The 12469-nt window shown below is 47.6% G+C and overlaps 2 protein-coding genes across 2 annotated transcripts; one reads left to right on the forward strand and one right to left on the reverse strand.

Moving 5' to 3' along the window:
• Window positions 1-3344: 3344 nt before the first annotated feature.
• On the forward strand, window positions 3345-4805 carry LOC135821598 (uncharacterized). Its single transcript, XM_065334596.1, has one exon. The coding sequence runs from the start codon at window positions 3345-3347 to the stop codon at window positions 4803-4805; it is 1461 nt and encodes a 486-aa protein (XP_065190668.1).
• Window positions 4806-10990: 6185 nt separating this feature from the next.
• LOC135821599 (MFS-type transporter SLC18B1-like) lies at window positions 10991-12469 on the reverse strand. The gene has a single exon (XM_065334597.1). The coding sequence runs from the start codon at window positions 12467-12469 to the stop codon at window positions 10991-10993; it is 1479 nt and encodes a 492-aa protein (XP_065190669.1).

Below are 12469 nucleotides of genomic sequence, written 5' to 3' on the forward strand. Positions count from 1 at the left end.
CGATCATGATAGCCAGCACACCGTCTATCCGGAGCTAGATCGCAGCGACAGTACGAAAAATGCCCCAAATGCGTCCAATTGCGTCCCGCTCCAGATATTTCATTTTACACGATCGTGGAGTTCCAATTTTTTCGCTGTGTACTCTTGCCAATATCAACAGTGAAACCTGTGCAAATTCGAGTAAACCAGCGTGACGAAAAGTCTCAAAATTCTCAATACTAAAGTCGCACTGCGCGGTTTTGAAATTGCCGAGATCGCGGCTCAACTTACGAGTGATTTATCTCAGGAACCGTTGCGCGCAGCGCTTCGTGGATTGTTTCTCCCGACAGGTGAGAGTTTTCTCTTCGCTCTGGATATTTCGATCACTGGATTTGAGCGAGATTGGACTGAGTTACGATCTTTTGAAGGTTTGCATTCAAGTATGGGGCGGCTCTTAAATTAAAGGGTTAATCTTGTATATAAACTGGTACTGTAAGTTTTAATTGCTGTTCCTGTATTATACTTTCACTATGCTGATACCATGTACCAGCTGCCTCATAGACAGGAATTAGGCGAAATGCTGTCGAACATGCTGTCGATAAACCTCCTTATTGCGACCAAATTGAAAAGATATTGGGATCGTTGAATTTGACCTACATGTACAATCATGTAGTTTTCTCCGAGTCACGGCCTGTTGAAGGTTCACAGTTGTATCAAGAGTATAAAGCCCCCAGCTTTCCCCCAATCTTATTCTGGGTTGTATGAGTAGAATTCTACGCATTCAAGTATGGGGCGGCTCTCAAATTGGCGAAATGAACAGGCGCTGAATCGTACACTGTGCGAACCAGTGTCTTTTGATGAAACGTCGTTCTGTGGATGATCGCTCTGCGGAAGCATTGTCGGTGCGCCGTCGGGATTCCTACTGAGCAGGCAGCCAGTAGTGTGACCGTGTGAGTCAGTGGGCATCGATCTAGGCAAGAATCAAGAATTCGTAAAATAATATAATACAAAGTGCGGTTCGAGGGCAAGGGAGGCAACTACCCACACTGAGTCACTCTCAACATTGAACGTACATGTACATGTACATGACGTAATCCGGCACGGCCTGGAGGTTATTTTAGTGAAGGGAATGAGTCACATAGACGAATATTCGTGTGTTCCCTAAAGTAAAGCTATTCGAGCGGAGATTATTCGTTAGAAGAAAACACCATTCGTTCCATCACTAGTTAGCGGGAACGTAGCCAGGCTGTCCAAAAAAGGGGCAAGATGATCCCTGACACCTACCGTACACATACCAAGCCATTTTGCGCTGACTGCTGGTATTGGTACTGAAGTAGGCCTTTGCGGAAAATGCCGGCAGAAAAAATGGCAGAATTCGGTACTTTTTCTGGTATGTTTCATGCATGTTTGGTATGTGGATAAAGAAATGGAGCTGAATTCGAGGAATTGCCCGCCATAAGGTTTGTATGGTTCTGCCAATTTCACTGCTTTTCGAGCAGAATCTGCCACCTTTTCGAGCATTATCCGCCAATGCCGACATGTACATGTACTCAGTACATGTACATGTACATGTATATACTGAAGTACATGTACATGTACATGTACATGTACATGTACATGTACATGTACATGTACATGTACATGTATCACATTCGCTATGGGATATAACACGGATTGTAAAGGTGACCTACCCACATCATGGATGCTGAGTTGCATAATTCTGGTTGGTATTGCTAGCATATTTTATTTTTTCAGGCTGGACATTCTTGGGTCCAACGTTCTGCGAGCCAATTATTATTCCTGCACACCAGTACAAGTCATGCAGCTGCTGCACCAGTTACTAGTACTAGTACTATGCAGCTCAGCAATGTACTCGCAAGCATCCAAGAAGAAGAGGATGAAGACTGTGGAGCAACACAGAGTTTTTTTATGAGAAGTACATCAACTGACAATGTACTGTACATTCTTTCAGAATCAGTCCGCTAATGTTGATTGCTAAGAGCAAGAACCTAGGCGAACTACTAGACACATAATTGGGTGTTTAGTGTTTAGTGTGTTCACAGCCAACACGCGCGACTCGCTGGCACTGGTACATGGGTGCATGGTAGGTACTAGGTGTGCAATACGTCGTGATGTTTGCACACCTGGTGCACGTGTACACCAATCAGGGCCAAGTGCACAACGACTTCCATACTTTATCAGTCTAGGCTAGAGTAGACCCAGGTGCTCGAAGTCCGTACATGCTATAGCGCTATCCTAAGTTCGTACGCCCATAATTTATTTCATGTTCTGTTATTGTATTCGACTCAAATATTTTATGGAGGGGACAGTGTGGTATGTTCTCGTCGCGTAGCAATTTTCAGGGATCTACGATAAGCAGAAGTCCCATACCACGCGAGTGGGTTTTCGAGTGTCCATACGAAATACAAATTGGGTTACATTTCATGCAAAAATCAACTTTGCCAAGACCGATGTCGAACGGACACAGCGTCAAACAGACCTTCACTCAATCATCAAGAGCCAGCTTAGAGTTGAGAATGGCCAGAGGAGAAGAATTATTATTTACAGAGAACCACCAATCATTGCAGAAAGGTTGACACTCCTGGCATCTCCACCACTGTTTTCCCGCGGTTTTCACAGCGCAGCTGCTTCTTCTCTGAGCCGACTAAAAACAGCTTGCATTTCGGCAACAAACAACGCTTATGCAAGAAATACTGGTGGAGGCACATGCCAAACATATCGCTTCGGTGCTTTCGTCGTAACCGAGGGATTGCAAGTTAGCAATTAGCAGAAATATGTGTGTATTTGGAGTCACCTCTGATCCGTACGGACTTAGCGCACCCTCTGCGACACCAAAATTTGATATGAAATCAGCGAACTCCAGAGAAACAGATCGGATCGAAAGATGGCCTGGTTCAATCGAGCCTGGCCTCAGAACAAACTTGGACAAGATACCTTCCATCTACGAGCAGGATTCTGGCAAGTGATCGTTGCTAGTGTAAGTAATAGTTTCAGCTCGGCAAACACACACTGTAAGTGTAAAAGTGTCCGGACTTCGAGCACCTGGGTCTACTGTGTTACGGTGTGTAGTGATCACGTGAGTGATCATTCGTGTCTTCGGCCAGTCGCCCCAAGGCGTTTAAGCACGTACATGAAAATGATACTGTTTTCATACCAGCTACAGTCGCTGGAGCAGGAATGGCGAATGTCAGAACTATCGACTCCGCCGACCTGGTCGATCTCCGGCCCTACTAGGAGTAGATAAAAGCGAAGTGTCCGTGCCATCCTCTAGACTTTACACGTAATATGGCGATCGAGGTGACCGATTTGCAGATAACCACACACCGGTCCCTTGATCGGAGATCATGCTGAAGTCCAGTGGAAGTCGACCGGTGTCCGCCACCGGCCAGTGTGATGTCGAGTCAGAGAAATCTCTGCTGGACGCTGCAAGCGAAGACGATGACGGCGAGCTTCATGGCGGCGGTGATGGCGGTGATGATGGCGGGATATCACCAGCAAGACGCATACTCATCGTGGCCACGCTGGCTGCAGCTTCCGTGAGCGGTGATCTCACGTCTATGCCAGCGTTCTACACAACAGCAGCCCTGGACAAGAACCCCGGTGCAGGACCAGGGTATCACACACTTATTGGCGGCGCTTATAGTATTTTCATGGTGGCCGGAGCCTGCTCCATACCACTCTTGATCAAAGATCTACCCAACATCGGGAGTAAAAATTTAATTGTCCTCAGCCACTTCATCACAGGATCGTCACTTCTGGTGTTCGCCAGCGTCACTACCATTACCGACTGGCGAGTGTTTATTGCCTATTCGTTCTGCATACGAATTTTGCTCGGCATTGCATTCGTGATGCAGACCATGACGGTGATGACGTACCTCATTGCCATGTATCCGACCAACCTCGGCTTCGTGAGCGCATTTCAGATGGGCTGTCTTGCCGGTGGTCACGTCGTGGGCGTAATGGTCGGCGGAGCGTTCTACGACTTTGGGGGCTTCAAGGCACCGTTCCTGTTCGGCGGCACGGTAAACTTAGTGGTGTGCTCTGTGCTGTTCGTATTGCTCATCGATATTGACAGCATGAACCTGAAGAAACGCAACGGAGGAAAGGAGGTGAAGCTGGTCAGAGTCGGTACTATACTACGCTCACCCTGGGTGTGGCTGATGACAGTGACCTTGGCCATGGCCAATATCGGTAATACCGGCGTGGATCCAGTTCTCGGCCCGCGCATGCATAGCACGCTGAACTCCCCGGCGGTGGTGGTCGGCGCGGTGATAGCGGTCAAGGGGATCGGCACGAGTGTAGCCTCGCTGTTCGTCGGCGCTCTCCTCGACCACGGAGTCTACCCGCCGTTGCTCATTATAGTGGGCATGCTGTGCGAGACACTGGGTCTTTTCGTCATTGGACCGATTGTGTTTGTGCACGAGACGCCGCCGTTATGGCAGTTACTTGTCGGAGTTTCTCCTTTGAGTCTCACCAACATACTGATGCAGGCGTCCAGCGTGGTGAGTATGTCTCAGCATCTGGAGCATATCGGTGTGGGTAATGCAGTGGAGCTACGCTTTGCCGTGGCTAGCCTATCACGATTCTCTCTAACCTCGGGACATGCACTTGGATCGCTGATCTTCACCTCCACGGTGGCCATCCTTGGCTTTCCCTTGGCCCTGACATCCATAGGCGTGCTGTATGCAGGAATGGCGGTGCTAATGGTGTTCCTCTCATGGCTGCATCGCGTGGCGCTGAAGCTTCGAAGGAAGCAGGCAGGCTGTGTCAACGCTGGCACGGATGATGAGATGGACGATCAGTAGCCCAAATGAAGACTGAATAGGTCCATCCACTCAACTAATGAATTTGAATTTGTCAAGGTTTTAGTAGTAGTTTTTAGTAGGAACTGTGTTGGTGACAGCATCCTGTGTGATGTACCTGGATCTCGTGGGTGTTGTCATACAAACGGTGAGCCAGACCAAACTAGACCAAAAGTTCAGTCCTGTGTGAATCCATGAAAAAGAAATGGAGTCACGAGGCTAAATAATAATCAACGTGCCCTTCCAAATAGTATATTCCACAGTTTCACAACGGTCAGTACCATCTTCCCGATAACACCCAAGTGTTCTTTCCGTTATTTATTTCCATTTTAGCAAAATTTGCTGCGCTAAAGCTCTGTTTGCTGTTTTACCTGTATGCACGCATACATGTACAATCCCCATGGATTGATGTTCGCTTAGCTTCCCCTCCAATCGATCTTCGAATCTTAGAGCCACACTACTCAATTCTGTGGTACATGTACATGCACATTTATGTTGCTGTGCGTCCTTGAATCGTGGTTTGGACCGTATTGTCCAATGATCTTGCCAGTGTCGTCATCGACATACATGACGACACCGCAACTAACATCCCCTCCTACGGTATGTTCTAACCTTCCAAGTAACAGTTGGAAGGCTGTTGGAGTGCGCATCCAAGACGTGTTAGAGCTAATTGTATAGTTACCACACAGCAGCCCGATGCTTTGCCTGGGCCGGAGAGGTACCAATAAGAGTTTAAGTTGAAGAAAGCAGAGGGCTGCTGTGCAGGTAACTAGTGTTACTTTAGACAGTAATGCCATGCAGTTACATGTGGCTGTAGAACGTCAGTACCGTTGGTCAGTATTGTGCAATGTTATCGCATGAGCTGATCGTCAAGTCACTCGTGGTGTTTGTGGACATTATAGCGTAAATTGTAGTTCCTTTCTTCCCATAAGTTCGCAAGGTTTTGCGACCTTGTATGCGCTATCCGCCACTAGACGAACAGTGGCTGGAATTGCCATAATCAAGTGCTCAGTTTGCAGTGTGTGCTAGGATAGACAAGGAAACAACTCAGGCTTTAGGTTTGAAACCAGCAGCTCTGTTCTCGAGTAAACTGGTAACTCTGTTTTCGAATAGGTTTTCATCTGTGAAACCAGTGCTACTATAATCAACAAGCATAAACTCGACAAGGCTGTACTAGAGAGCGTCAGTAGCCCCTTCATCTTAGTTGTCGCTGGTTTTAAAACAAGTCACGTTTTACTTCAACCATTTCTTTCCGCTCCGATACTGTATTGGCCTTCCTCTCCGCAACTAACTAACCTGTTACTTCAACCATTTCTTTCCGCTCCGATACTGTATTGGCCTTCCTCTCCGCAACTAACTAACCTGTTACTTCAACCATTTCTTCCCGCTTTCATTGCTCTCTTCCATCACCTCGCCCTGATTTGCTCCCGGAGTTCAGGCCGAAAACAAAATGGTTAAGATTCCTCCATCCGACGAACAACATTGTACATGTATGCCTTGAGCTGAGCATCCAGTACATTTGCAGATCTGTGTGCTTCTCCCGGGACGGGCGTACATGGCAGAACTCCCCGGGCTATGCCAAGTTCAAGACATACTTTCTACAGTCCGCATGGCAGAGGGCCGGCCATGGCCGCCAGTCAGTGCCATACCGGCCATGCTGGCTGTGAGCGTCTGGCTAAGCAATCATGCACTGTAGTCTGATACAGGCGCATTCATTGTGAACAAGAAGGCAGATCTGGGGCAGATCCAGATCCCGAAAGCCTTCAAGTTTCCGAAAGGCAAGCACGTTCATGTAGGTATACTGTGCGTGTGTTGCGAAGACTCCCAGCCAGGATCAACTCAGATTCAGAATAAGAACCGACCTTCCACTACAAAAGCCTAAAGTGGCCGCTAAGCACCACACTCAACATGAATTCAATCTGGAGAGTATTTTTATTGTCTGATGTGGCCTGTTTCGGCGAGAATAGAGCAGTACGAGGCAGGTGGCCAGATTTCCTATTGATGTAGCCTGATTTCTAGTATTTGCAGAGTAAAACCTAAACCTTCACGAGCACTTTGAAAGTCACTTGAGGAGAAGTGGCATTTAAGCTACTGAACATCACAGCCCTCTGCTAACAACTCTGGAAAGTGAAACCGTTCCGTGCAGCCATCTGACAACAACTTTATGTACGCAATGTATCAAGCGCATCATTCGCAAGATGGAACAAAAATAAAACACATGTAGTTGCGCACCGCATGGCCCATCTATGGCCTACATTGAAATACAAGTAGCTATGGAAGGTTTGATGCAACATTGGCCATTTAATGCCAAGGCTCCTCAGTCTCAGATCTTTGCATCACGAAATTCAGTAGCCCATACCGGAACAATCATGTCCCAATCAACTTCCCACAGAAAGCAAGGCAGTAGATACACACGTAACACATGTATACATATCTACGTCTGATGAGTGTTTATGAACACGAAATTCCGAGTTACGAGAAAGATTTTTGGTCTCTGTTGTTCTGCCTTTGTGTAAAATTTAATACATGTACATAGTACCTACTGCCCAGTGCATACACCAGTGTCTGTTGATAGGGACCGGCGGATTCTGCTCGAAAAGGTGGCAGATTCTGCTCGAAAAGCAGTGAAATTGGCAGAACCATACAAACCTTATGGCGGGCAATTCCTCGAATTCTGCTCCATTTTTTATCCACATACCAAACATGCATGAAACGTACCAGAAAAAGTACCGAATTCTGCCAATTTTTCTACCGGCAGAATCCGCCGGACCCCATCTGTTGACCACCCAGAAACATCGAGAATAGGTTCGCGTGAGACTCAGTGACGATTGACGAGTCAGTCACGGGCTGAATGGTCCACACCCCTACAGCGAGAAACACCTCCGCTCTCCTCCGGGATCAAGGAGAACTTAGAGGATTCAGTAGCTCCGGAAGGAATTTTATTATGAAAGTGCACACGCCTACATAGAATGGAAGAGAACGACAACAACAACAACAACAAGAACAACAGCAACAGCAACAGCAACAGCAACATCAACAACAACAACAACAACAACAACAACAACAACAACAACAGCAACAGCAACAGCAACATCAACAGCAACAGCAACAGCAACAGCAACAGCAACAGCAACAACAACAACAACAACAACAACAACAACAACAACAACAACAACAACAACAACAACAACAACAACAACAACAACAGCAACAGCAACAGCAACAGCAACAGCAACAGCAACAGCAACAGCAACAACAACAACAACAACAACAACAACAACAACAACAACAACAACAACAACAACAACAACAACAACAACAACAACAACAACAACAACAACAACAACAACAACAACAACAACAACAACAACAACAACAACAACAACAACAACAACAACAACAACAACAACAACAACAACAACAACAACAACAACAACAACAACAACACCGAGCACGAACTAACGGTATCGCTCCAGCAGGGCATCGATGACGTGGTAAACTGGATGAAGATCTGGAAGCTACAGCCCAATGTCCAGAAGACAAAAGTGTTGTATATTTCTGCACGTCCACCATCTGCACCATTGACGTTTCCGAACTGCACCCAGGCCCTGGAAGTTGTAACTTCTCACCGGCACCTGGGAATCGTTCTTGACTCGAAGCTATCATGGTCCGAACATGCTGACCATATTTGCCTTAAAGCATCCAGAATTTTAGGAACTCTGAAGCCTCACTGCCGTTATCTGCCTCACGACTGTAGATCTCTGTTTTTCTCTTTGTATATTTGTCCGATCTTCGACTACTGTGACGTAGCGTGGTGTGGGTTATCAACCACGATATCAGACAAGCTCGAAGTTTGCCAACGAAAATTATTAAAAATGCTATTTTGCTTGCCCCGTGATTTCTCCTCTGCACAACTCTATGTTCTCGCTCGTGTTTGCCCCCTTTCTATTCGACGCAGTCTCCACAGCAACATGCTAATTCAAAAGATAAAACTCGAGAAAGTGCCAAGGCATCTTTTTCCCTATGACTGGTTTGTGCGGAGCCGTTCAACAAGGGCACAAGTCTCGCTACCTGCAGCTCGCACTGTCCAGTTTACAAAATCCCCTTTGTTTCATTCCTAGTCTGACTGGCTCAAGCTATCAAGCCTCGCCCATCACTGCCACAGCATGTCTCAGTTTCGCCAAGTTGTTTGTACTGAGTTGCGTTTTCCTGCAGCACTCACGCGTGTTTAGCTAAACAATGTAATTTCCGGCTATCTCACTTAATTGGCTGAGCTTTGTTTTCCTCCCGGTTCCTTTCTTTCCACTGTTTTCTTGTTTTCTTTTGTACTTTTACCATGGCTGGTTATCGCCCTCATCTCTGGGGTTGCTCCCCACATTAGCAATCCGTGCACATGCTACGAGATTGAGTTTAATAAATAAATGAAAAAACAACAACAACAACAACAACAACAACAACAACAACAACAACAACAACAACAACAACAACAACAACAACAACAACAACAACAACAACAACAACAACAACAACAACAACAACAACAACAACAACAACAACAACAACAATAGCTCACCCGTACATCTAATTTGATCACTGCTAGCCATGAAGTTTCCGCATCATACTAATCTCACTATAATTGTTATCTCTTATTGGCCACAGGCCATAGTGAGAATAAAGGTTTGAAACAACAACAACAACAACAACAACAACAACAACAACAACGACAACGACAACGACAACGACAACGACAACGACGACAACAACAACAACAACAACAACAATAACAACAACAACAACAGCAGCAGCAGCAGCAAGAGAACATAGGGGACTACAAAGGGCGTGTAGGTGCTATAAAGCTATGGCGGTGAGGTGAAGTATCACGACAAGTAGCAGGAGAACACTGGATCTGTGGCATTCACTCCTACATTCTAGCTAGGGTATAGTTGAATGGGTTAATGTTTCAGAGTTTCTTTGCCACTCAAACACACGTCCACTAGTTCTGGCCTGTGCTGAATAAAACTCAACCAAGACTGGTACAAAGTAACAGAGCCAATGAAGTAACTAGTTACAATACTCCTGAAAACGTGGTGTTGTTCTCAACAACAGCGACAGTGGATACAGAATGGAGGGCTGTGGGTGATAGCTTAGCTTTTTAAGGTGTCAGGGGTTTCTTTGCTACTCAAACACACGTCCACTAGTTCTGGCCTTTACGGAATAAAACTCAACCTAGACTGGTACAAAGTAGCAGAGCCAATGAAGTTAAAATACTTCCGTAACTGACGTGGTGTTGTTCTCAACAACAGCGACAGTGAATAAATAATGGAGAGCTGTGGGTGGTAGCTTAGCTTTCTAAATTCTTCTTCTGTTGCTAGAAGTGCCCATGGGCCAATCTTATTAGAATCAAGGAATCAAAGGGTTTCCTGTCTGGAAAAACCAATCCGCCGCATAAACAGGCCGGCCACACGGAGAGCCAGTCGGCCTTCTGCATGATAAATCCAACACCGACTGAATGTCAACAACCCACAAACCAACTTGCCAACCAGGCCAGACACATGAAGACGTCAACTCCACATACCATTAGAGCTGCATTGCATAAGTAAATGAAGAGAAATTGTTTGAATCCGAAAAGGAGATAGCAGTAGATTGTCAAGTACCGTATATTCTGCAGTAAACGCCGCACCGGAGTATAAGCCGTGTCCAGATTTTTTCAGATTTTTTTGTCAGGAAATACAGATATCTACCCTGTACATATTCGTATGTTTGCCAATCGTGATATACGTCTTAAAGTGTGACTATACGCCGTATAATACAGTACTTGTAGGCGTTACTGTAAGTTACTAAAACGAGTCACAAATTTAACAATTGTCCAATATCCATAGGTCATCGAGAACATACGATAACGACTTTGCAGTCTTCAGGAATATCCACACATCTCACATATACGTTATGGCCTTACGGTCTCAACAGATCTTATTATAACGAAGAAATGTCACCCGTTAGAACGTTAGATTTGCTCCCTCGTTATATTTACATGTCTTACTGTATCGCATGAGTACCAGAAAACAGTTCGACTTACTTGGCTTGCATTGCAGGCAAACACATTGCAAGTTGTTGCCCTGCATCTGTAACTTGCTGCCTGCTATCCCTATGCAAGGGCACACCGAGTGTGTTGTTACGCTTGGACTGGGCTAGAGGTCATCGTTCTCGTCAGCATATTCCAATTTGACAAAGTCCGCTCGCTTGTTACTGACGTTCAGCGCCACATGATGGAACCAGACAAGTACGGCCACCACACCGGCCACGCACGCGTGCATGAACCCCACCACGGTGAGAGTCAGCGCAAAGCCCGCGACGGCTATCGTCGCGCTGAACACGAGCGGGCCGAGCACGTAACCCACGGTGATGGCGAAGCGCGACAGGCCGGCGACCGCCACCCGCAGCTCCGTTGCCGTGCCGACCCCAGTGCGTTCCAGGTGCTGAGTCATGCTGACGACGCACGACACTCGGATGAGTATGGTCCCGATGCTCAGCGGCACCACGCCGACGAAGAGCATCCAGAGAGACGGCGAGAGGTGAAGGAATGTGGCCGGCGCTGTGAGGAGAAACCCGCATGCCGTCAGCAGCAACCCGACGACCTGGAGCAGAGCGGCATTGACACCGCGATCCAGAGCACTGCCGACCAGCGGTGCGGATATCGTCACCATCAGAGCTTTCACGGCCAGCACCACACCCACCAACACCGCCGGCGAGTGCAGAGAGGTGCGCATGCGCGGGCCCAGGTTGGCCTCTAGGCCGCCGTAGCCGAACGACAGCAGCACCAGCAGACACGACATCAGCCAGACCCACGGCGAACGCAGTGTCGTTCGCACGCCGACCACCTTTTCCACATCCGCCGCGCTGGACCGGGCCCGGCCATCGACCGTGTCAATGTCCACCAGTATGCACAACACCAGAGCACTGACTATCAGGAGAAGCACGCCGGACGTTAAGAACGGCGCCTTGAAGCCGCCGATGTCGTACATCAAGCCACTTAGGAGAATGCCAGTGATGTGGCCCGAGCCGAGAAACGTGATCTGGAAGCCGTTGACGAAGCCGAGATCGGCCGGGTACAACCTGGTTAGATAGGACATGACGGCCACTGAGGACGTGACGTATGCAACACCCTGCAGTATACGTATACAATAGCAATAGGTGAGAAACACGCGCCAGTCCTGGATTTCACCTACATAGGCGAACATCAACTGTGTCGCTCCCGTCACGAAGTAGCTCAGTACCATAAGGTTCTTACTGCCGATGTTTGGTAGATCCTTGGTCAACAGCGGGATGGCCATGGCTCCGGCTATAAATGAGATACTATACACGGCTCCGACGGCTGCATGGTAGTCCGCACCCCCGCTTGGGTGCTTATCCAATGCAGCCGTGGTGAAGAACGCAGCGAAGGAGTTGAGATTGCTGCTGAACGACCCAGCTGCCAGACTCGTCAAGATAAACACACGCCTGGAAGGGGAGATGCCACGCGCAACAGCCGAATCGCCTGGACCTTCACCATCGCCATTCTCGTCTTCCGTAGCACTGTCGAGCAGGGCAGCTGTGGATGACTTTTCCAGGTTCCGACTCTCGGACTCTGCCGCTTTCTTTCCGCTGCCAGCGTTTCGCATCGGCGGCAT

The sequence above is a fragment of the Sycon ciliatum genome, chromosome 7, assembly GCF_964019385.1.
Source record: "Sycon ciliatum chromosome 7, ocSycCili1.1, whole genome shotgun sequence".
Taxonomy (NCBI): domain Eukaryota; kingdom Metazoa; phylum Porifera; class Calcarea; order Leucosolenida; family Sycettidae; genus Sycon; species Sycon ciliatum.

Bases quoted from the DNA above. Each gene is read 5' to 3' on its own strand.
- LOC135821598 (XM_065334596.1), top strand. From the start codon at position 3,345: ATGCTGAAGTCCAGTGGAAGTCGACCGGTGTCCGCCACCGGCCAGTGT.
- LOC135821599 (XM_065334597.1), bottom strand. From the start codon at position 12,469: ATGCCGCCGATGCGAAACGCTGGCAGCGGAAAGAAAGCGGCAGAGTCC.